The following is a 26,499-nucleotide window of genomic DNA, read 5'->3' on the forward strand; positions in this document are numbered from 1 at the left end:
AAGCCCTTTGTCATTTTACAGAGGGGAAAATATGCCAGCCTGTTACTAAAAGATTGCCAGTCTGATAATACAACTGGTGATATTAAAAAAACCAGTGGGATGACATTTCATTCTTAAGAGCAAAGAAGCTTCAAAGGGGGTTTAGAGTGCAAATCTGCTGAACTGCGTTTCATTAGAAAGTTCATCATGAGAGGTTTCATTCAGGATAAAGATTTCTTATCACACACTTCCTATCTACGTAGGTTATTGCTTTTGATTCTTAATTATTCCTAATCCTTTATTAACTGTATTTGAACAGTCACTCACATTCAAATAAATACACTTGGAATTTTTTCAAACCTTCACATCAAAGGTATCAACGTGAGAAGTGGAGCTGGCATGCAAACAGACACTGAAGTCAGCACTTGGCGTATCCACGCCACCTTCTCCCCACTTGTTCACCTGAATGAATACAACTAAGATCCAGAGTTAAAGCATACATGTATGTAGACTGTTGCTTTGAGTGCAAAAACATCATAGCTCTCATTTTCCCCATATGATGGTCTTACGTCTTTTGCCTAGGAAATCTATATCTTTCTTCATAGACTCCACATAGAAATAACTTTACTGATTAGTCATTACATTTCAATTAATACAAGGAAAGAGTCCTGCATCACTTGGTAAATTTATTACATTTCAATATATGTGCATATTAGCAAAACATGTTTTTGCTTTTTTTCAACTGTGAAGCCCAATAAGAATTTACAATTGCAGTTGGCTCCCCATATCCACGGATGACGGGTTCCTTATCCACAGATTCAAGCATCCACAACTTGAAAATATTTTCTGAAAATATAAATTTACAAAAGCAAACCTTGATTTTGCCATTTTAGATGAGGGGCACCATTTCACTATACCATTATATTTAATGGGGCTTAAGCATCCACAGATTTTTATATCCACTATGAGTCCTGGAACCAAACATCACAGGATAGTAAGGGCCACTGTATAAACAAAAGGTAGCTCTCGTTTTGAGCCTGAAATGCCTTTGTTAGCATTCAATTGGAAATCACAAATAACAATCTTTCACACACAAAAATACCCCACAATTAAATATGCATTGTTCGTCACCACAGACAATAAATATAATAACAGTTACTTGAACAGGTTTATACCCAACTGACTGGTTTTACTTAAGAACAATGGCTGTTGAAAATGCCTAGTGGGACACTACAAAGAAGTTGTTACATTTGTCTATTTTTATGGTTTTGTACATTGCTGTGCAACCATAAACTGATATCTGTAAGCAAGATTTAGAACACAAGCTCTTCAGCAGAAAAGCCACATATGACACTTCTAGTCTTTTATTTAACATGGATTTAATATTGACAGGTTTCATATTTTATTCAATCAACACAGTAAGGATATGTACAATCCCATATGCAGTATGCAAGCATAACTTTAATTAAAAACACGCAAAAGCTTTTTTCTATATACAAGCTTGCATTCCATCTTGCCAAAGCACAATGCTTTTTTGGTTCCACTGGTTTCAGTGGGATAATTTCATAAACCATGTTCACTGAAATGGTTGTGTCCTAGAAGTGTCCTTGAGGGTTATGTTGTTGTTGTTAAGTATGAACACTTCTGTTGCTTATTAAAGTACACAAAGCATACAAAAATATACTAGATACATCTTATTTTGGGATGTTTCAAAGCAAGAAATCCTGAGGAAATAAGGCGTATGGTGGACTTTAGCAAGTATGCCTGCATCCCTTCAAGATAAGACCAACCCAAAGGAAAGAAATACATGGTCTTCCTACTAAAATACTAAAATAACTTTCAGTGCTTCCTAGCAGGATCCCATTACACTTGTGTTACAAAATGTCCACATGCTTTTAAAATAAGTTAGAGCATTACTTCCTGGGTAGAGATGTCCCACCCCAATCCACTGATCCTCTATCGCCATCAAAGAGATGTTCTGCACAAGCAGAAGTGCTGAAGAGTTGTATGCAGAAGCAACGAATACAAATGAGTAGGATTCTTGTGTGGTGCAAACATCCTCTCATGCTCCAGAAGATGCCCCAATCTGTATAGCCAATTTCCATAAGTACGAACATGAGAACTGGGAATTAATAAGCAGCTGAAGGGTTACTTGAGTGTACTGCAGAAATTCAGTTGAAAACAAATCACAGTCTGGATAAACTTCATTATTTCTTCAGGGTCGATTTGCTACTAGGTTTGCTACTAGGTTTGCTACTAGGTCTGCTTCTAGAAACAGTATGATGAGAATCAGAAGGGCCAGGACGAGGGTCAAGTTTTCTGTAGAAAAAAAGACACACATATTTAATTTCATATATTTGCATTTCACTGACAGTAATTTCAAAACTGTTCAGGTTTGGTTCTCCCTTTCAGAAAGAAGAAGGACACATGATTTCCATTCCACAACACACCAACGTTTCGAAAGAAATGCAAGGACAGCAGTCTCATTAAAAAGATAGGTAAAGGCTGTGGATTCTCTGACAGGAAAGTTCAATCACACAGCCCACAAAGTAATGTACCGACTGTTAGTGACTGCAGATTAGGAGCAAAGGAGAATAAATGTATTAGTATTATGCAGTATGAACAAAGAAGAAACAGTTCTGAAAATTGTGATACATAAAAAATGTTTGCATTAATAGATTTCTTCTCTTATGGGAATCTCGGAGGTGTCAATGCAGGACCTTCCACAAGCCGGAAGTATTTGCTTTTGCTTATTGGAGGGATGTAAGATATGGAACTGGAAGCAGGGCAAGACAGAAAAGTTCCTGACAAGGGGTGAAGTTTCCATTATATAACATTTAAATATCATTCTTACAAACACTACATTCTCTTAAGTTAATACACATTTAGAGTCATGACCCCAGAAGTGATATTAACCTTCAATGGTGGCTTTCTGCTAAAAGAAAAGATTTCTACTTGTAGAAGACCTGGCACCCAGAGTCTTGGCAGACAGCTGAATTCAAGCTATTTGTAACCAACCTTTACGTGGAAACAAGAAGGAATTGCGAGTGTTCCTCAGAATGGCAGGATACTGTCGAATATGGATTTTAAACTTTGTTTCCCTGACAAAGTCACTGTATGACATGTTAAAAGAAAAACTACCAGAGTCTGCACCTTTTTGTGGACAGGCAGACAGCAAGAAGCATTAAGACAACTGAAGCAAGCCCTTGGTAGCCCACCTGTTTTAGGATAATCAGACATCAGCAGACCCAGCATCTTGGTTCCTGGAAAAAGCCTGTTGCCTGTTTCAATAAGAATATGGACCCTGTGAGCCAAAGATAACCAGGCTGTCTCAGAAGCATTGTGGCTATCTCTCTTTTGTTGGAAGAAGCTGCCAAACTTATTTATGGACAAACTGTTGAAGTTATAACCTCACACTTAATTCAGACCCTGTTGGAAATTTGAAGGCCTAAGTAGAAGACAAGTTTGAGATTGGAGAAATACCAAGCCCAGCTATGCAAGAAAACCCTGAAGTCATCATTAAAGACTGGGCTGATGCTTAACTCAGCCACACTGTTTCCCATTCCAGAAGACCCTATACATGAGTGTGAAAAAATCGTGACTACTGTGTGTTCCAGTTGACCAGACTTGAAGGATGAATCACTTACTGAACCTGAAGTCCGAACGCATGAATAGGACCTTAAAAGGGACTATATCCAAGATATTTCAAGAAACAGGGTTAGGGTGGACATGGGTACTGCCAATGGCATTGTTAAAAGTCAGATGTACACCAACCAGGTTTTTGGGATTGTCACCATATGAAATGGTATATGGTAGACCACCCTTGGGAATCCATTTAATGAAAGGAGACCCTGAACAATTGGGAAGACAGGAATTGATTAAAGAAGTGCAATTGTTGGGTATGGAATTGAAAAGATTATATCAATTTGTGGGTGAAATCAGATACCCCTTTCTTGTCACTGCCCTTTCCTGTCACTGCCCTTTTCTCCCCAGGCGAATCCGTATGGCTGAAAGATTGGAAGAGTAACCTGTTGGGACCACGGTGGAAAGGACCTTATGAGATACTACTAACCACTCCCACTACAGTGAAACTGATTGGAATCAAACCTTGGATCCACTACACCAGGATAGAGAAGGACCATACTTTAGTAGACCCAGACTGGCAAGTTCATTTGGACCCTGACAATCCCTTAAAGGTAAAATTGAAAAGACTCACTCCTACAATAAATAACAGTTGTGTTCCAGTGGACAGAGAGTCAGCATCGTGAGAACCACTCTCTGGAGGCCAGGTGACCAAGCACCACCTCGAAGAACAGGAGGAATAGCTACCGAGAGCCATTCTGAAAGACTGAAGGGACATAAGGGGGGAGGGTTATGCTGCAAGACTGACATGGAAACACAAACTCAGACATTTGCATCACCCCCACCTATATGTCCCCCGTCTTCACATTAAGGTTTTGTACTCTATCTCATATAGTGGTGATCTATCTGCTCATGCTACTCATTTACCTCCTGATCAATCCAATTGGATGCGTACCAGACAAATCCATGCCTATAGTATTGCTGTTGGTGACTGCCACCCAAGCAGGATGGAGATATAATGAATTCCATCAGCTAGTAGAAAGTATTGTTAACACTGCTAATGTTACAGATTGCTGAGTGTGTAGTAGAGGACCAACCAATCATAGGCAGGGATGGCCTATTAGACCCACGGGAACTTTAAGTCTAATTGGTTGGAATAAAACTCAAATTAGCAGCACACCTGAGGGACAAGAGATATACATGGGTCCAAGAATAATAATAATAATAATAAATGTTTTATTTGTATACCGCCCTTCCGTAAGATCAGGGCGGTTCACAACATTTAGTGTTGAATCAGAAAGAGTTCCACAAACATCTATATTTATACCAAGATGGAACATGAGTACAAGTGAGAATCATCACTGGATGAAGGTTGGTAATTATCAGAATTGCAATCTAACCATTCCCATATTTGAGAAGAACACCCCATGTACTGACTATTTACTACACAGTCCTCTAGCATGTGATGCCAGCTTGAATTTGGTCACATTATATGGTCAAAAACAACAGACAAGTGCTGTTGTAAAGCTCCAAGTACAGGCAAGAGGGTATAATCGAATGTAGATTCATGGATTACCCTCAGGGTTTTATTGGTTGTGTGTTAAATGGGCAGGCAAACACTTGCTACCTGCCTGGAATGGCACCTGTACTATTGGAACTCTTGCAACAGGTGGAATAGTGGCACATCCCTTTGACCAACACCCTCAAGCATAGGAAAAGCAGTTTGGTTGGGAAGGAGTCAGAAAGAGGAGAAGTTACAGCCCAATGATAGGATATGATCCAGCCAAGACATATCTCACTGAGGGTCAGAGATTGATTGCAATAACATCTCCTAGGCTAGGAATAGCCTGGAATATAAGACAAATTCGGATTTTGTCATATCAGCTTTAGGCACTGGCAAATACAATGGAGGAGGGGTTGAGTGACATACAATCAGAGGTAGATTCTCTAGCAGAGACGGTGTATCAACATAAATTGGCTCTTGATTACCTATTAAGCAAACAAGGGGGATTGTGTTTGTGGCTGAATACTTCCTGTTGCCACTATATTAACTGAACTGGTCAAATAGAAACAAGCCTGGAGAAAATACATGAAATAGCAAGGACAGAGAGAAAAACGTATACTAAGAATTCAGGATCATGGTGGGATTGGTTAACTGCGTGGCTACCTGATGTTGGAGGATGGGTAAAGCACATAATAATATTAGGAGGCATGATATTGCTAATAATATGTTGCATAATGATGTTTGTGCCTTGCTTGCTGTCTAGTGTGAGACGTAGTACTGGTAACATGATGAAGGCTATGAACACCAAAATACAATGGCTGTAAGCAATAGAGTTGCTACTGAAGGGAGCTCATTAGCAACAAGAAAAAGGGGGGAATGAGAGGAGGGAAAATGATGTAACCATTGCTTTCCGCTTCTGTAACCTACTTGCTTCAAGGCCTAGAGGTTAACGGACCAAATACGGTAGCAGGAAACCAGAGTGAGTGTGCTCTGAGATGCAGAGAGCCATGAGAAAGTGGTGTGATCAGCGCATGTAAATTGCATGCAACCAATTAACTGCTGCCATTTAATAAGCCAATCAAAAGGGTTTGGCATAAGAATTGCTGAATTACTAAGAATTGCATCTGTGAAAATTTGTAACAATGTATACTGGTGTATAAATGACACTGAGAAATGGAAAGGAGTTGCGGCAGCAATTTCATCACCATCTACTGGCGTGCTGTCGTCTTGGCCAAATAAACTGCGTTTTGCTTTGGACACTTCGGTTTCCCGTGTCTTCACTCAAGGACTCCCCTTTCAAATGGACATGTTGGGAATGTTTGGCTAACAAAAATAGTAAAAGAGTTTCCATACTTTGGGTTAAACACTGATACTGCAGTCAAGAAATAAGAAGACTAGGAATGGGGAGCACAGCTATGAAAGATTTAGAAAAGATTCTAAAATGTAAAGATATGCAACTCAGCATGAAAGTCATTGTTTTCCTGGCTCCATGTACAGTTGCAAGATCTGGACAGTGAGGAAAGCAAATTAATTCATCTGAGATTCACCTGAGATGTCATGCTGGAAAAGAATGTTGAGGATTCCAAGGACAGCCAAAAAAACAAACAAATGGGTTCTACAACAGATCAAGCCTGAAGTCTCCCTGGAAACCAAGATGATAAAGTCGAGGTTGTTGTACTTTGATCACATCATGAGAAGGAATGACTCACTCAAGAAGGCAATAATGCTAGGAAAGGCGGAAGGATGTAAAAAGAGAGGAAGACTGCATGCTATATGGATAGACTATTAATGAGCTCACAGGCATGAATTTACAGGACCTAAGCAAAGCAGTGGAAGACAGGGAGTCTTGGAGATGTTTCACGCACAGAGTTGCCATGAATTGGGAATGACTTGGGGGCAATTAATGACAACAACAATTATGAAGATTTTCAAATGGGAAGATAGAGTTTTAACCAAGGTTAAACCTATTTGAATAAGGACTGACTTTCACAGTGACATGAAGAAATAAATAATAAAACTAAGAAACCCCACAGCAGTTCCTTTGCGGTTTCAATTCTTTGCTTGTAGTAAACCATATGAAATCATTGTTGCATTACTTTTGGGATACCTTAATTTGTACTAATAAAGTTCTGTAAATCTTCTTCTTAAGAAGAAGAGCCCTCCCTTCATGGTATCTGTCTTCATCCAGCCTGGGAGGGAGTGAAAAGGCAGGCCCAATGCCATCAGGCCTATCCTTAAGAAGCAGAGCCCTCCCTCCAATCCATCTGCCTTGGTCCAGGCCCCAGAGGGAGAAAAGAAATGCTGAACCTGATCCCCTTTCCCACCACCATTCCCTTCTCCTTTTGTGTTGTGTCTTTTTAGATTGCAAGCCTGAGGGCAGGGAACCATCTAATTAAAAATAATAATTGTAAGCCGCTCTGATAGCCTTTAATGCCGAAGAGCAGGGTATAAATACCATAATAAATAAACAAATAAATAAATAATGCATGGTATATATAAAAAATAATCCACAGAATGGAAAAAATATTCCGTTTTTGCACACAGAGAAAGAAAGCAGGAAAAAACGAAATTAGTGTGAGAAATCAGACCAATTCCATTTCAATCTGTTTAGAACAGGCATTGGCACCCCCCGGCCCGCGGGCCAGATGCGGCCCGGTAAGGCGGCAGGACCGGCCCCAGCATGGTCCTGCCGCCGCCGCAGCGCCAATTCCCTGGTTGGGGCCGGATTTTGCCTTGGCTGCGGGCCGGGCAGCGCTCCTCCTCCTCCCCCTCCTCCTCTTCTGCACGCTCCCGCAGCAGCCACCCACCTCCTCCCCCACCCCCTTTTTTGGGCGTTGCATGGCTGCACAGTCTGCCCTCTTCCCCCTCCTCCGCGACCCGCCTACCTCCTTCTCCTACTCCTACTCCTCTGCACTGGGCCGCAGGCACTTCTGCTGGCCCTGCGCGCGCCCTTGCAGGGCCGCGCGCAGGGCTGATGAGAAGGACTTCCTCCTCCTGAGTCTGGGGCTGAGCCCCTTCTCCAGGCCAGAGCCTGTGAGAGAGGGCGGGGCTGTTCCAGCCCCAGTCTGCCCCCATTGGCCAGCCAGGCTCCGGAGGAGGAGCTCCTCCTCTGTTGGGCCGGGCTGCAGCCAGAGTGCAAAGGAAACGGCCATTTCCTTTGCCCTTTTTTTGGCACCGAGGAGGAGGAGGATGAAGAGCAGGAGGAGGATGAAGAAGAGGAGGAGGAGGAGGAGGAAAAGCAGGAGGAGGATGAAGAAGAAGAAGAGGAGGAAGAGGAAGAACAGGAGGAGGATGAAGAAGAAGAGGAGGAGGAGGAGGAAAAGCAAGAGGAGGATGAAGAAGAAGAGGAGGAGGAGGAGGAAGAGCAGGAGGAGGATGAAGAGGAGGAGGATGAAGAGGAAGAGTTGGGTGCCCATTTCCAGTATTTGTTTTTGTTAAGTGTGTTCTTAAACTCCATATTTTCCAGTATTTGTTTTTATTAAGTGTGTTCTTAAACTCCATATTTTCCAGTATTCTGCTTTAACAATGATAGTGGTGATGATGATAATGATGATGATGATATGAGTCAGCTTGAGAGGCATGCAGGCACTGTTTCTGAAGCCGAGAGAGTGTCACCTTCCAAAGCGTGTTTTGGGTGCTTTTAATGCTAACAAGTCTCCCTTGCTTTGACAACGATAGTGTGGTGATGATGATGATGATGATGATGATGATGATGATGATGATGATGATATGAGTCAGCTTCAGAGGCATGCACGCACTGTTTCTGAAGCCAAGAGAGTGTGACTTTCCAAAGTGCCTTTTCTGTGTGTTTTTGGTTCTTTAATGGTGATATTGATATCAGCAAGCCTCTGAGGCAAGGCCAATGTAAATTGCTGTGATTTTTACAAACCCATGCGCAGTGAAGAAATACCAAAGTCCCTTGACCAAGTACACTTGGTGCAAGAACGGTGAAACCACCTTGACATGTTCAATATGCATAGCCATGTTAAACCATGCTAAGTGTTAAACCCAAGGGGTTTGGTTATGGAATAAGCCTCTGAAATATGCAAGAGGCCACATTAAGTAGAGCCATGTGAAATGCACAAATGTGCTGTTGTGTGTGTTTTGGAATGCAGGTTGGGGGTGTTTGGGTAGAAAAGGACCGAGAAGGAGAGGGCGGGCACACGCCTCCTCCCCCCCGCAGGGCTTCGGTGGAAGCTCCGCCCCCAGAGGGTGGAAGCTCCGCCCCTAGCTTCGGCCCCCCGACTTGTCTGAGGGACAGCAACCCGGCCCCCGGCTCAAAAAGGTTGCCTACCCCTGGTTTAGAAAGCTACAAATGGAGATTATAAACTGACCTGCTTGATGTCTCCTGGAGGATTCCACTTTGTTTTACTCCTGGATACAGTACACTGTGGGAGGGCATGGAAGAAGCAGTGTTGCCAAGAAGCCTCAAAGATATATCGCCGGAATGTTTTACCAAAATCCCTGGAATTCCCCAATATTTACCTAAAAATTCAGTCAAAATCCCTGGAAAGAAATTATTTAAATTCCCCGGATCCTGGGGAATTCCCCAGAAATTGGCAATGCTGCAGAAGAGGGCCTTCTCAGCAGCAGCAGCCCAGTAGTGAAATACTCCCTCCCTAAGGCCTGGCTGGTATCAGGGTCCTTGTGACCAGTAGGCATCAGTGACCTTATCCTCCACGAATGTGTCTAACCCCCCTTTTAAAGCCAACCACTCTGATGCCTACTTTTTGTGGTACTAAATTCCAGAGTGTAACTCTGTGGAGAACTAAAGTGCGGCTGCACATACATGGGCACCATATACGTGGCTTTCATCTTACGCTGAAAGCCACCCGACAAGCAGGAAATGATGTATGCAATGCTGCGCCCAAACCCCATTACTTTCAATCCCCCATGTAAGCCATGGACACACTGTATTTATTTACCTCTAAATCTCTCAACATGCAAATGTGGAGGAGCCAGCATTCTAGTATTATGGGAGAGGAAGAAAACCTGCTCTCCATCATGTTTTTCTATATCATGGATACATTGTTTGCACAGCTAGTCACATTTTCAAAAAACTAAACATTTTTAATTTTAAACATTTCAACATTTTAATTTATTTTTAAAAATTAAATTAAATTATTTTTTTAAAAAATTAAAATGTTGAAATGTGAAATTTTAATTTTAAAGAATTCTGAGGCCTCTTCTTTCTTGTCCCACTGAGCTTCACCTCACTCCCACCATCTCTTAAAGCATTTTAAAGGGAAACAGGTGAATGCCACATCCCATTTCTGCCAAAAGGTAGGTGTTTGAGGAATAGTGGTATCACCACCACTATCACCTTAGGTCCTAGAGGCACCTCTAGGTCCCTAGAGATGCCACTGCACCTCACAGTTCATCTTAACTGCAGTTCATTTACTAATAAGCTGAAAAGCAGTAGTTCCAGTGTAGATCGTTGCAAGACCACTGGTTACAGCCCTACATTCTCATCATTGACCATGTACTCATACTCTCTGCTTTACAGTGTGACAATTGGTCAAAGAACAGAAGAGGACTCAGGAGAAACAGTTAAGCCCAGAAGCAGATGCTTCCTCACACAGCCACAGAAAGGCTATAAGAAACCAAAGGTAGCATATCTTGGACTGACTCACTTCTCTGTATTGCGAGGTCTGAACATAAAAAATGCAAAAATTGCAGCAATCACCGCTAGGACACCAAGCACAGCTCCTAGATGGGGAAAAGAGAAAGAAACTGAGTGATTATGCTATAAGTAAAGGCAAAACAAAGAACCAGCATAGTGTAGTGGTTTCAGCTTTGGACTATGGCGCTAGAGACCTGAGTTCACTTTTCCGCTCAGCCATGGAAACCCACTGGGTCAAATCACACACTTTTCACCCCAGCAAACCCTGTGATAGGTTCACTTTAGAATTACCATAAGTTGGAAACAACCCTATCTCTGGGGAAGATTTACACAACAAGTACAATAATGACAGTGGTGAACAAAGTAGAGTTAGCAGTTTTTTCGGTCCAGAAACTGCCCAGTGTACCACTGAAGGCTACCAAAAGGAGTTTTAAGAAAGGTTTAAGACTTGGACTGCATTCACACTGCAGGAATAATCCAGTTCAACAGTGCTTTAACTGCCAAGGCTCAATGATATGGAATGATTGGAATTATAGGCCCCATTCACACTGAAAAAATAACCTGGTGTGGAAAACTGGTTATTTCCATGAAATGCCACAATCGAATCTCTCCATGGCATTGATTTTCCACAATTGAATTGCTCCATGGCATTGATTTGCCATGATTGTGACATTTATCCTGGATTCTGTTCACATTGGCAATGGGATAAAATGCCATGATCCTGGCAGGAGGGGAGAGGAGGAAGGGGAGGAAGAGCAGAAGTGCCAAGGGGAGATAAGAGGGAAGGGATTGGATGGGATCGATTTTCATGTTCCCATTGGCAGCCCCCGCAAAAAAAGCAGTTCTTTTGAGAAGAACTGCAAGAAAATCCATTTTTTAAAAAAGCCAGTTTAAGGGGGATTTACACCCCCCCCCTTAATTTGGGTCAGAAAACCCTGGTGCAAGTGAGAATAACCCCCTGATTTGGGTTAGGATAATCCAACTCAAGTGAGAACAATCCCTGATTCGGGTCAGGAAAACTTGGCTCAAGTGACAACATCCGCCCCGCACTTTCAGAACAACTGGGAAGCTCCTACTCGAACATCCCAAAGTGAGATTAATAGCCACTCACCAAAGAGCACTTACAGCTATGGCCCCAACACTTTGGAATAATCTCCCAGAAGAGATTCGACTCATTTCCACTCTAGACGCCTTTAACAAGGCACTGAAAACCCATCTCTTCCAGAAAGCATACCCCTCTGACCCTTTATAAGGGAAATCACCCCAAATATATATCAACCTCAGGACGTTTTTAAAATTGTATTTCTAAATGGTGTGTTTTTTAGATATATGTTATTTTATGAGTTGATTTTAAATGATTGTAATTATGATTTATCATTGATTTGATACTGGCTGTAATCCCGCCTCGATCTGTGGGGAGAGGCGGGAAAATATAAATAATATTTTTATTATTTATTATTATATTATTATCCCTAATTTAAATCAAATTGGAGCCCAGGTTACAATGCAGTGTGAATGTGGTCCAAGAGAAGTCTAAATGTCTCAGAAAATTACAGTTCCCATAATTCCATAGCAATGAATCATGGCAGTTAAAGTCGTGTCAAACTGGATTACTTTTGAAGTGTGGATGAGGCCAAAACCTCCAAACAAGATTAAATTGTATTGTACTGAAATACATACACGCATCCTGCTAAAACAGATGGGTAGTGTCTTTTTCTTACCTTGGTGTAACATTCAATGAGAATGGATCCTGGTCATGCCATCACCACAAAAGCTCACTTAGAGCAAAGGCTTGTATGAACCTCATTCTTAAACTAAAAGTCAACAAGTACCCAGACTCCTTAGCCCCAATAATTAATGTATACAAAGCTAAGGTTACACCTATGCTTTTATATGCAGCAGAAGTATGGGGTCTAAATTCCACCGCAGTAGTAGAACTAGCCCAGTCTCAACGTCTGAGAAGTATTCTGGGAGTAGATAAAAGGACCTCAGCAGCTGCTGTAAGAGCGGAATTAGAAATTTACTCTATCCACTCTCAAGCTAAAATCAGAGTGTTCAATTACTGGTGCAAAATTAATGAAATGGAGCCAAACAGACTCCCTAGAATATGCTTATTAGAACAGTTGCACTCTCAACTGCAATCTTCATGGTCTATGCAACTGTTAAACTTTATAAAGAGCTGTGGCCTCCCTGTAGCTTGTACTATGAACGATCAAGCAAGAAAGGGTGCAAGACAGAGAATTTTGGACATTGCGGCTCAAGAAGACATAGCCACACTCAGTAGGGTAGGCAACTTAAAATGGTTGAGCCAATACAAACGGTCCTTTCAGATGCCATCTTATCTAAAAATACAGATCCCTAAACATCTCAGAGAGGCATTCACCCGAGCAAGATTCGACCAACTTGATACCATGGTAAGACAGGGAAGATTCCAGGGTATCCCTTATAATGAACGAACTTGTATTTGTGGGGATCATGAAATTGAGGATCTAGCACACATTTTGTTTAGATGTAATCTGTACCAAGTGGAAAGGGATCAATACCTTCATCCCTATATTAAACGAACAATATTCTGGGATACCCACATCAGAATATCATACTTTATGAGTGGACAAGATTCAAAAATCTCTATTGCCACAGCTCGGTTCCTTCATAAAGCATCACTGTTGAGATCTAGATATGTGGGGATGATTGGTGTTAATTGTAAGGGTGATGAACAGATTTGACATACGATGACGGATGTTTTATGTTATTTCTGCCTCCCATTTCAATTTCAATTTTAATTCTGTTTTACTTTCTATGGTAGCTATCTTACATATTACTGTTCAATTGTGTAACCATTTTATTTTTACCTGTTTATTAGTATATCTTTTAGCATATATCATATACTTTTTAGATATGTATAAGCTGTATACAAGTGGTGCATGTTCTGGTTCTGGTGCATGCTCAGGTTATTCATATGTATCTATATTGTATTGGGGTTTATTGCACCTAGTGCACTATATTTACATTTTATATATAGGTGTGTGGCACTGCTTTATTACTATGTTACTAGTATTTTGAAACGGCCCTCGGGCTATTCAATAAACTGCACTGAGATGAGTAGTGAGAGTGATCCTCTTGCTGAGGAGGTAATGCAGAGAAACCAGGTGGACAGGTTATTGACTCCAACAATAAAGACTGTGTCTTCACTGTTTTAACACTTCATTAAAAGTGTTTCCAATATTCTGAATCTTGTATCAGATGCATGTTGCCTTCATAGAAGACCCAGGTATTCTGCCATTTGCAAATATCCTTGAAATATAGAGCTTATGAAGATTCTTTTTTTTCTGTTCTGTGTTCATTAAGCTGTGACAGTTTTACACTCTATTCATAGCTAAATAAATATCTTTAATGCAAGACAGATAGTTATCCAGATATTTTCAAGGTAAAACCATTCAAGTATATTAGCTCAGGGACACTGTAGTGCTGGACACAGTAGGCTGTCTGTAAAGACAAACAGGCATGTTTTAAATTGGAAATTGGGCATTCTTTTGTAACATCAGAACTCTGCCCACAGAACTGGATTTGGAGCCAACTATTGGCAACTTTACAAGCAGCAGTGTGGTAGGTAGGTAGGTAGGTAGGTAGGTAGGTAGGTAGGTAGGTAGGCAGGCATGTCTGCACTCAAAGAACCCTTGATAAAGATAGTCACAATTTCCTCCAAGTAGGTGCCTTTAAAGGATGCAGTGGCTTATTCTGATGATCGGAAGGTTGTCAGTTTGAGGCCCAAGTGCTGCATGATGGGGTGAGATCTTGTCACTAGTCCCATCTTCTGCCAGCCTAGCAGTTCGAAAGCATGTAAATGCAAGTAGATAAATAAGTACCACTTCAGTGGGAAGGTAACAGCGTTTGGTGCAGTCATACTGGCCACATGACCACCAGAGCAGTCCTCAGACAACGCTGATTCATCTTTGGACAATGCTGGCTCTTTGGCTTAGTAACGGAGATGATCACCGCCCCCTACAGTCAGTTACAGCTAGGCATTCGTGTCAAGGAATACCTTTACCTTTAGGAATCTTCGGCAATTAAACCACAAAATGGTTTAACAAGAAAAGACACAGAGAATTAAGTGATCTAAGTTCAATCAAGCAGTCGATACCATAGCAGTAACTGTAGTAAAAGGTCTCATTCTGGAATTACTTACCAATGACAATTCCTAGGGTGTTGCTGGATTCTAAAGCAAAAGAGAGAAAAGAAGAAAATAAGAGAGCTGATGTTTCATCAGCAAGGAGTGGAACTATCCATTTTTTCTCTAGCTGGAACCAAGGAATGGCCTTCTTTCTTTCTTTCTTTCTTTCTTTCTTTCTTTCTTTTTTACTAAAATATGTATCGTGTGGATACAGATGTATTCCAAATTCCAGATGTGATTTATTAAAAAGATTACAATGGTTAGCCTTTGAAAATAAAATATCCTGGACCTGTTTCCCCTTCCAAAATTTTAGAGTAATTTCAGAAGTTGTGTTTTTGTAATAATAATAATTTTTAAAAGCCAGCCATAACAGCATAAGAGAATTGTTTGTACAATGGTACATGAAACAAGCATGCTGAACTAGAGACATTTATTGGATAGCAAAATAAACTGTCAACATCACATTGACATGCACTACTGGACTGGAGAAAATATCAACACTTTGGATTTATATTTGGAAGCAAGTCCCATTTAGTTCAGTGGGACCTACCCCAAGTAAGCGGGCATAGAACTGCAGCCTTAAATGCACTGCTTAAAAAACAGTTTTAAAGAAGACAAGCTTAAGTCTAGAACTGCACTGAGAATTCTGTGTATTAACCAGAAGTGATCCAGTTATTTATCTAGTGTTACATGCAAGTCAAACTTCATGGGACACAGTAGTTTTAAAATAAACAATGAGAATCAGCAAGTTAACTAACCCGACCACTATTCCTACTTCATTGCCTATTAGAAGTGCAGAAAGAACAACTTGTTTTGCTATCACCATCTTTTAGATTTACCTGGTTTACCATTAGGAACTGTTCCACTTGGACTCGGACTCGGTGTAGATCCTGCACAAAAGAGGGAACTTTATAAAACATTTCTTCAGAATTAATGAAAAGTGACACAGATTTTTTTGAAAGCTTCACCAAAAAAGAGAAGTCGTCCATGCAGAGAAAAGGATACTGTAAGTTATGCAGAGTCAGACAACGCCAGATGGAACTACAGGATCTTTCACACCAGCCCCCCCAAAATGGAAGATAAAGGTATTCTAAAGAAAGAAAAAATTCAAAACAATTAGACTGCATCCACACTGCAGAAATGATCTAGTTTGACACCACTTTAACTGGGGAACTGTAGTTTGTTGTGGCACTAGAGCTCTCAGACAGAGCTTTCTCTCACACAAAATTACAAATCCCAGAACTCCATAGCACTGACCCATGACCGTTAAAGGGGTGTCAAGCTGGAACATTTCTGACGTGCGGATGCAGCCTTGATCAAATGGATTCCCAAGATTTTTCTGCACTTACCAAACTTATTGTTTAAGGGTGTAGTCATAATTATAAATATATTTTAGACTAATATGAGAGCGTAGCCTCTGCCCCACAGGGCTGTTTTTGTGGTCCCAGTGCCCCCTCATTCTTCCAGTGCTTTGTTTCAAATGCCCCCAAGCTCCTCCTGCGAGCATGGGCAACATTTCTGGAAAGTTTTGCCCCTGGGCCATTTTGGGCCCGGAAGGCCATTTTTTCAATAGGAAGTAACCCAGAACATGATTCTAGATTATGTCCTGTTGCTGGCATAAACTTATTGGGGGGAGGGGGGAATAATATAGCCCAGAAAAATGTCAAAAACTTGCCCAAATTTCTCCACACACACCCCAGGAGATATTGTGGGACAAAAAAAAGAAAAGATCAATTCTCTTCTCAGGGGTACGTGAGCATACAGCCTCCCAAAATCCACTGGATGGCTCAGTGTGGCCCCTAGAGTTGCCCATCCCTGTTTCCGTGAGCTTCATTACATTTAGCAGATGAGAGACATGGCATAACAGACATCTGTGTTTGGGAGCTATGGGTACATTTTGAAATTTGAGAAAATATCATGGTCACCACGACAAAAGGATCGGCACGGGGGGGGGGGGGGAGCTGCTTGTCACTCAGGATAAGTAACGTGACAAAAGCTCTAAGGCTGAGATAAGCTCTGCGCTCCAAATTGCAAACTATACATTTGCCCCACAAAACTCAATAAAATTGCTATTTCACTTATTTTCCCCAACCAACAGGCAGCACAATAATACAAACAAGACAAACAGCCCCAACAAAAACTGCACTCCAAATTATACACATACACAGACACACAGAATCATAGAATCCTAGAGTTGGAAGAGACCACAAGGGCCATCCAGTCAAACCCCATTATGCCATGCAGGAACTCACAATCAAAGCACACCTGACAGATAGTCATCCAGAGTCTGTTTAAAAACCTCCAAAGAAGGAAACTCCACCACACTTCAAGGGTGTGTCAAGCACCTCTTACTGTCAGGAGGGTCTTCCTAATGTTTAGGTGGAATCTATTTTCCTGTAGTTTGAATCCATTGCTGTAGATCCTATTATCTGGAGCATCAGGAAACAAGCTTGTTCCATCCTCAACATGACACCCCTTCCAATACTTAAACAGGCCTTCCAATACTTAAACAGGGCTAAACATAGCTTAGACTCCAGGCTAAACATACCCAGCTCCCTAAGTCTCTCCTCATCAGGCACGGTTTCCAGACCTTTCACCATTTTAGTCGCCCTCCTCTGGACTCACTCCAGCTTCTCAACATCCTTTTTGTATTGTAATGCCCAGAACTGGTCATAGTATTCCAGGGGAGGCCTGACCAAAGCAGAGCAGAGTGGCACTATTACTTCTTTTGGTCTAGACACTCTACTTCTATTGATGTAGCCTAGAATCACATTGGTCTTTTTAGCTGCCACATCACATTGTTGACTGATGTTCAACTTATGGTCTACTAGGACGTCTGGATCCCTTTCACATGTACTGTTGTCAAGCCAGATGTCCCCCGTCCTATATCTATGCATTTCATTTTTTTCCTGCCTAAGAGTAGTACCTGACATTTCTCTGTGTTGAAATTTATTTTGTTAGTTTTGGCCAGAACACAAAAACCCATAGGTAGAAACAAACAGCTACACATCACTCTCTGAGCACACCACCAGGAGTTTTCCTTCTTCTGGCTCCCCATTATTCTCCTACAACATAACTCCTATTAAAACTCAGTGGCCATGCTGGCTGGGGTATTATGTAGTTGTAGTAAGCAAAAAAAGAAACATCCCCTCTGATTTTTCCCAACCCCTGGATCCCTTTTTGTTCTTACTTCTCATGCCTAGTTCTGGAAGCCCTCCCCTTAAATGTCATCTTAATAAGTCCTAAAACCCTTTGCTAGATCTGATTAGAGTAGAGCCATTTATTCCATTGGATTTACCTACATGTTTTTGACATCTTTAATCAAATTTAAAAAAGGAAACAATGACAATGACAAACAAAAGCCACAGCAAAATAGAAACAAAAACTACTCACAGTAAAACCTATAGTAAACAAATAGAACATTAAATACATTTTTAAAAAGTCTTCCAACTTATATGAGGAGTGCTGTAAAGTTTTTAACCTGACCAAGGAGATTATCATACAAGGGCTATTTACACTTTAATAGCGCTATTGTAAAATTATGTAGCAAGAACGATACAATGGCAAAATTGCAACACCCACTTTCGCACGGTGTCGCAATAACGAGGCATTAACGATTCACGAACGGTAAAATAGCACTTTGACATTCCGCAGACTGGCAGCTTTTAGCATTGGCGTCCTGCTGCTAAGGAACTCTCCTGTGACTCACAAGTGTGACACAGACAGCAAGTGATTCTGCTGAACAGCACACTGGGGGATTGGGGGATTCAATTTATTTCCAGAAGGTTTAATGACTGATTCTCAATGGCACTATTGAAATGTGATTGCCTTTCACATGTTCACGATAGCACTAATGGCAAGCCATTAATGCTTTTTTGGCGTTAATGAGAAAATGCACTAACCTGACGCTTCGATGATGAGATAAGTACAATATGTGCATGATGTCATGTGAAAATCTTCCTGTAATCGTGCAAACATGACAAGAGCATAGGACTTTTCTCCCATTTCTTATCCTAGTATGATAATCTCCCAAGAAGTGAATGATCCAAAGCCATGAAATTTACATGCTATTCCATATATTCACCCCAAAGTTTGACACACTTGACATGTCATTTCTCAAGTTTCCTTAACCATTCCAAAAAAAATCCTGATGTGTGGTCACTGAAATACTGCTCTGTTGCTATCTCCTCTGAATCATTTGAAAATTTCCTTCCTTTCAAACAGTTTTAAAAGTTTGGAAAGAGGAAATAAGAAGATGGAGCAAGATCTGGTGAGTAAGATGGATGATCTATACACTCAAAACCTAAATTCTTCAAAACATCCATCCTTTTGCCAGCCCTGTGAACAGGCGCATTGTCTTGCAACAAAAGAGAAGAACCTTCCACAGCTTATATTGTTGCTTTAATGTCAATGCTTTCTTTAACCAGCACAGCAAATTAGAGTACTATTCTGAATTCATTTTTTGGCCCTATTGAAGACAACATCAAAGTACCTTCCTTATCCCCCCAAATAGCGGCCCTAACCTTTCCTGCTGATCTTTGAGACTTGAATTTCTTCAGCTGGGGAGAACTTGAGTGCTGCCACTGCAAGGACTGTTGTTTGGTCCCCAGATCATAATGATGGAACCATGTTTCATCAACAGTGATGAGTTATTCCAAAAAAATCATCACTAGATTATTCAAAAGGCTACAAAATCAATTTGGAGGTATCCACTCAATTTTATTTCTGGTCAGCATTCCAACATTTTGGCATCCATTTGGCTGACAGCTTCTGTATAGCCAACCACTCATAAGTTACAAACCCAATATGTTTCCAGGATATCTCTAGTCTCAGCACTGGTTTTAACTGAGATTCACAGGTCTGCCAAAATCAGGTCATCGTCATCAACAATTACACGAGTTGGCATGCTGAAGACTTCCCAGACCTGGCTGCATATTCAGTCTCAAAATCTCCATGGTGAAAGTTGGCACCCCACTTCTTCACAGCTGGGTATGATGTTAAAAATGTTAAAAATTTACAAGATACAAAAGTCAAAAGACAACAAAACAACAAGAAAAAAATGGCTGTAATTTTTTGAACCAGTTCAAGTTTCTGAACACTCTTCAAAGGTATTCCCAAATAGAGCTCATTTTAATAATCCAACTGGATATATCAATCTACATGCCTAACCCTCTTTTATATTGCATATATCCCCACTTTTTCATTATTTCTTTTTCCTTTCTTTGTAACTCAAGTATTTTTAAAAAGGCAATTTTGGCTTGACATGCTGGAAATCAAAGCCCTTGCCTCTATTTACCTGACCATGTTCCCTTCCCATAAATGCCTCAGGGTCCCATAGAGGTGGAAGCATTTTGGAGAAAGAAAAGAAAAAGGATAAAGCTGATGATGTCCAGTCTTTGCTATACAAGATGTTGCAAAGCTATTTTAAACATAAAACAAAGGAGATGTAAACAGCAAGACTATGGAACAATGTCGTATGGCTTGAGAAGGCATTTTAGGCAGTGTTAGGAGCCACGTGTGCAGCCCTAATACTGTAGCCTGCACCAAACCTGAAAGTGGCCTCTATGGCCATACCATAGCAATAGCAATAGCAAGTACATTTCTATACTGCTTATCAGTGCAGCAGATGGTGATGCTGGGGGGCAGCTTCTCTTCTAAGAGAGAGCTGACATCTAGCGTCCCTCAGGGCACCATTCTGTCCCCCATGCTGTTTAACATTTACATGAAGCCGCTGGGTGAGATCACCCAGAGACTTGGGGCGAGGTGTTATCAGTATGCTGATGACACCCAGATTTACTTCTCTATGTCTCGGGCTGTTTCAGCGACCAAGGAGGGCATCTCCCCTATGAATGACTGTCTGAGATCAGTAATGAATTGGATAAGGGAAAATAGACAAGCTTAATAAAAAATAACAGAGGTACTTGTGATAGGTAACCCCCCTCTGGGTATGGAGATAAGTCCATCTGTCCTGGCCGGGGTAACACTTCCCCTAAAGGACTGTGTTCACAGCTTGGGGGTACTGCTGGATACGTCGCTTCAACTGTCATCTCAGGTTGATGCAACGGCCAGGGGTGCCTGTTATCAGCTTCGGCTGATACACCAACTGCGACCCTACCTGGAGCAATGAAACGTAGAAATGGTTGTACATGCACTGGTAATCTCTGGTCTCGACTTCTGTAATGCGTTCTACATGGGGCAACCCTTGTGCCACGTCCAGAAGCTTCAATTGGTACAAAACATGGCAGACAGTCTGGTCACTGGAAAATCTAAATCTGACCATATTACACCAATTCTAAAATCATGACATTGGCTGCCCATTAGCTTCCGGGCACAGTACAAAGTGTTGGTTATTACCTATAAAGCCCTACATGGCTTGGGTCCAGCTTACTTAAAGGAATGCCTCCTTCCATACAATCCTTCCCGCACACTCCACCCTTCGGGTAAGAATCTCTTACAGTCGAGCAGAACTAGATTAGTGACAACATCCCAAAGAACCTTCTCTGTTGCCGCTCCAAAAAATCTGGCATAACCTCCCTGAAGAAATCTGCCAAATATCCTCAATTGAGGCTTTTAAGAAGGCGGTAAAAACGACTCTCTTCAGGCTCACCTATCCAGACTGATTAGATCATGAATGAAGAAACCTGTCCATATGTGCTCCTATGACTTGTTGTCACAGTGTAATGAACAATGTTTCTTTGATATTTTATGATGTAGTGTTACTTGATTTCATTTTAAAAACTGATATTTTAAGGTGGGTGGAATAGGGGGAGGGGAGACCTTGTTGTTATTTACTTGTATTTTAAACTGTTGTTACCCGCCTCAATCCCCGAAAAGGAAGCGGCGTTATATATATATATATATATTTATATATATATATATATATATATATATATATATATATATTATCATCATCATTATTCTTATTATTATTTAAGCACTCCCTAAGCAGTTTACAAAGTGTAAGCTAATTGCCCCCAACAATCTGGGTACTTATTTTAGCGACCTCGGAAGAATGCAAGCCTGAGTTGAGCTTGAGCCCTTTTGGTGGAATTAAACTCATAACCTTATGGTTTGTGAGTGAGTGGCTGCAGTACAGGCATTCAACCACTGCGCCACCACCCTGAACATGCACAATCTCATTTTATCTCAGTAACTAAGCAGGATCAGCCTGCTTATTACTACAGAATTACAGTAATAAACAAATACAACATCATTAAGAATTAAAAACAATTGTTTACCAGCTTCATTGGGAATGTTTCCACGTGTTGTCTCTGAGGGGGGCCTTATGGTTGGCTCTACTGGTGTTCCTGTGTAACAAGAGACAGTTACTGACATTTAGGTGTTGGCTGTTCATTCATTAATGACTCCTTTCAACAATCAAGTCACAGAAGTCCCTATGGGCTGCCATGCTTGAGATTCACCCAGACTGGTTTGTCTTCAGACAATGAAGTTTATCAGACAAGGGAAATTGGAAGTATAATCCAATGGCAATCCGAACGCAATCATGGGGTTTAATGTTATTGCGAGATAAACTACCACACGCAATTTCGGGCAATGGCAAGCTATTTTCAGGCAATGGGAAGTCAGTTTGAATGCAATTCAACTTCACTTAAATTAGCTGAACTAGCGAATTCACATGAATGCGTTCTGGTCCCACTTTCTTTTCATTCAAATTTAAGAGAAATTCCTCCTGTGTGATAAACTCCAATGTCTTTGGAAAGATAAAAAGTGTCTATATTGCATGATTAGTTCATTTACTCATGGAAGCTGGCTTACTACAAACTGCAGCTAATGCATTTGGCTGACATTAAAAATACCCACCGGTGAAACATCAGTTTCAATCAAATCAGTCTTAATTTAAAATGGAACAATGGTTTAATTTTATAGAATGCTGAAGAACTTGGTTGATCTGTAAAACTTAGCTATTTCTTTATACCTATTTATAGCTATTTATAGCTATTTCTTTAGCCATATCAAAAAATCTAAGAAATTAACACAAAATTCAGCAGCAAGTACTGTATATAAAATTTGAAAGTAATGTATTACAGGTAACAATGTTACTTGTAACACAATAATTGTGGGGGGTAATGACAAGCCAACAAAATTATTTTTCTTCACATTGACTCATTAACATCCACACTTTTTTATTTACGTGGAGCAAAATTTACTAATAGCTACCATAAATTATTCTTCTTTTTCTTTGCCCTTGACATGTGTATTTTATCGATTTCCTGTTCCTGTTTTTTGTAGTAATGTTTTTAACTTTGATATTTGAATTTTCATTTTCTATTGTACTGTTTTTAAATTTTGTAAGCCGCCCTGATCATATCTATGGAAGGGCGGGGTAGAAATAAAATTTATTATTATTATTATTATTATTATTATAATGTTGGTTTTTGGAGGGGTTTTTCACAACTTTTCAATTTTTTAGACACAGTTACAGAATGCAGATGGGGCTACATAACACTATTGTGTTTATTCCAAGGCAGAATACTCTATATCACCATTGTCACCATTATTTTATTTATTTACAACCTGCTTTTTTCCCAATTCAGGACTCAAAGTGACTTACAATAGTTTTGAAAAAAGATAAAAATTCACAGTGTACTGAAGTTTTAAAGGTAACTGAACTATCAAAAGATGAAAATCAATCAAAAACAAGAACCATTAAAAATAACAAATATAAAATCCAACATCTTATGCAAGTCCTTTTTCTTTTTTTGCATCCAAAAAGATTTATTACTAACACAAAGCTATTATAACTTACCAGCATCATCATCATCTCCTCCTCCTCCTCCTCCAGTAGTGGTGGTAGTTGTAGTTGTAGTCGTAGTCGTAGTCGCTGTTGTAGTTGTATCTACCCAAAGAGTAGATACAACATTATCCATTAAAAATAACAAATATAAAATCCAACATCTTATGCAAGTCCTTTTTCTTTTTTTGCATCCAAAAAGACTTATTACTAAACCCAAAGCTATTATAACTTACCAGCATCATCTCCTCCTCCTCCTCCTCCTCCTCCTCCTCCTCCTCCAGTAGTGGTGGTAGTTGTAGTCGTAGTCGTAGTCGTAGTCGCAGTTGTAACTACCCAAAGAGTGAAGAAAAGGGAATATGATCAATTTGTGTGTTTAGACCCGAAGGGGGCATAAATCCAAACCCTTTTTTCAACTCTCTAGAGTTGCTATGCACCCCAAACTTTCCTTTTAACTGAAAACCTGTTGGACTGAACTCAGAGACTGACTTTTTTCAAAACCAGTTGTGACCTTCCCATTTTAGTGGATTCAGGGTCCTTTTGGCCTAAAACAGAGTGAAACTGCCCCCTCCCCATGCCTCCTAGGGGTTTTTTTTTGGGGGGGGCTTGCATAAAAATGGGAGTGGGTTAAGGCACCCCACCATAGGCCAGTAGAGGGAATGCCACCTCCAGTATAGCCCTGTAGAGACAGGGTGTTTAGCATCCCAACACAACACAGCTCTTCTGAAATTCATTCATACTGTATATCGTAAGATACATACCCATGACACAAGTTGGAAGGCTTGGATGCCATCTGCTGTCAGCACCACATGTAACTAACTTACTTCCTACCATCCTGTAGCCAGAGATACATTGAAACTCTGCAACATGATTATACATATAAGCATACATATATGGACCTACTAGATTTCCATTTGAAATTCTTGGTCTGCTACAACGGACCACTGGAAAGAGAGGAAAAGCAAAGATTAAGGAAGTGTCAACTCAGCTCAGTACCTGGAATCTTAAACTTGAAAACAATTAAAAACAGTCCACTTTACACTTTTAAACCTACCAATTATTGCCATTAAATTATGCTTTTCTATGCATGATGTAAAGTCAGAGCATGGTAAACATACATTATTTTGTATAGCAATGATCTCAACCCAAAGCAAGATTTCTTTTATATATCGTTGTTGTGGTGGTGGTGTGTGTATATGCCTTCAAATCACATATTGATTTATGGCAACACCATGAGTTCCATAGGGTTTTCTTGGAAAGGAATACTCAGAGATGGTTTCACCATCTCCTTCTTTTGATCATTCATCAGCGGGGTGGGCAAAACCTATGGACACGGGTCCTCTGGTGCACAACTTCTGGTGCAATTTTGGTGTGCACAGGAGCATAAGCGTGTGGTCAGACATGCTGCATGTACCCCCAGGAAGCAGCCACCAGACCCCGGGGAGCACTGGAAATGCCACACACACACCCCGGGGAGCAGGCTTTCGGACCCACACACCCCCAGGGAACAAGCCTGCAGCTGTGGGGAGCCCCATAACCCAGGACCGCGGCTGCAGGGAGGCCCTGCAGGAGGGAAGGGACTGACTGGGTGTCACCCCCTCTTCTGGGGTGTCACCTGGTGTGGTCCACATATCCTGCACCCTGCTAATGAAACTACTGGCCTACAGTACCTGATATTTGTTGTCCAAGTTCTAACCAGGACTGACTTGGTTTAGCTTCCAAGATTTGATGGGATCTTGTGCCTTTAGTGTATTTAGTTATGCACCTTCAGGTTCACTCCAACTTGTAGTGTCTCAACATAGGGTTTTCTTGACAAGATTTATTTAGGTGAGGTTTGCATCTTCTAAGGCTAAGAAAGTGAGAGTTGCCTAAGATCACCCACCCAGTTTCTATATGGGGATTTGAACCCTGTCTCCTGGAGTTCTCCTTCGACATTCAAATCACTATGCCAAGCTGGTTCTGTAAACTTACTCCATATAGTAGTCTCAGGATGGAGTGGACCTCCCCCCCCCCATCTATTGTCACATGATGATAGCTGCTACATGGTGTTTACCTTAAATGTGGTGCGTGAAAACTACTGAATAATAATTATTACTCCTGCTCCACTGACCACAAAAGCTGAAATGATATACATGAAAGAAGCATCAATTTAAGTAATATCCTCCCACCACTTCAACAGAATTATTTGCAGTCCCACTGAAATACATCGAAGCCTTATTTGCAGGATGGCACTTGATGGATTGCACCATTGCCAATAACGTTTTCTACTAGTTTTGGGCAATCAAAGTAATTTCACCTAAGATATCAAAACACAAATTTCCATCACCTTTACATTGAGGTGGGGGTCTGTCCCATTTTCCACTTATGCCATCTTCCGCAGTTGTACAGGTAATACTTTTATTTCCAATAAGGGAAAAGTCTTTATTACAAGTGTATGTTACCACGTCGCCAAAAACATAGAGATCAAGAGCTGTGTCACCACTGTGTTTTCCATTGGCAATTTCAGGAGGGCGAGCACAAGGGATTCCTGAGAAAGAAAGCAACATCAATGGTCCAGGTACATTAAAACTGCAGAAGGATCAATTAGAGTAGGGGCGGGCAGATGCAGATGTGGGGAGGGCAAATTTGCATTCCTTCCCATTCCTCAGTGGACTATGCAGGAATGGCAAAGCCCTAGAGATCTGAAAAATAAAAGTCTTAAAAAAGAAAAGAAAATTCCTAAGAAGCTCCCCCACTCCAAAACAATCCAAAATAGTTCAAAACCACTGCAATATGCAGCAGCTTTGCCACACATTAGCCACAAGCGAAACAAAATGGTTAAAATAGAAACAAGAAGTGAGCAATATTGCTTCTGGTTCCAATTTCTGCCAATTTTTAAACTTTATTTT

General features: G+C 40.8%; 1 protein-coding gene across 3 annotated transcripts in view; it reads right to left on the bottom strand.

The window, feature by feature from the left end:
- Nucleotides 1-652: 652 nt before the first annotated feature.
- The window catches only part of LOC149315941 (complement component receptor 1-like protein), a 58,645-nt gene continuing 32,798 nt past the window's right edge, over nucleotides 653-26,499 (bottom strand). For 2 of the 3 annotated variants that reach the window (XM_089514448.1, XM_089514450.1), the window contains exons 10-19: nucleotides 25,938-26,138; nucleotides 24,373-24,555; nucleotides 23,848-23,943; nucleotides 23,627-23,716; nucleotides 22,098-22,166; nucleotides 15,699-15,749; nucleotides 14,875-14,904; nucleotides 10,699-10,774; nucleotides 9,400-9,453; nucleotides 653-2,298 (exon numbers count right to left, since the gene is read on the bottom strand). In XM_089514448.1, coding sequence (XP_089370574.1) covers nucleotides 2,187-2,298; nucleotides 9,400-9,453; nucleotides 10,699-10,774; nucleotides 14,875-14,904; nucleotides 15,699-15,749; nucleotides 22,098-22,166; nucleotides 23,627-23,716; nucleotides 23,848-23,943; nucleotides 24,373-24,555; nucleotides 25,938-26,138 — 962 coding nt within the window. In that variant the 3' untranslated portion in view covers nucleotides 653-2,186. The remainder of the gene's footprint in view (nucleotides 2,299-9,399; nucleotides 9,454-10,698; nucleotides 10,775-14,874; nucleotides 14,905-15,698; nucleotides 15,750-22,097; nucleotides 22,167-23,626; nucleotides 23,717-23,847; nucleotides 23,944-24,372; nucleotides 24,556-25,937; nucleotides 26,139-26,499) is intronic. The other variant, XM_089514449.1, reaches the window with a different exon arrangement.

Source organism: Sceloporus occidentalis, unplaced genomic scaffold (assembly GCF_023333645.1).
Source record: "Sceloporus occidentalis isolate IW3139 unplaced genomic scaffold, rSceOcc1.0.p SCAF_3, whole genome shotgun sequence".
Taxonomy (NCBI): domain Eukaryota; kingdom Metazoa; phylum Chordata; class Lepidosauria; order Squamata; family Phrynosomatidae; genus Sceloporus; species Sceloporus occidentalis.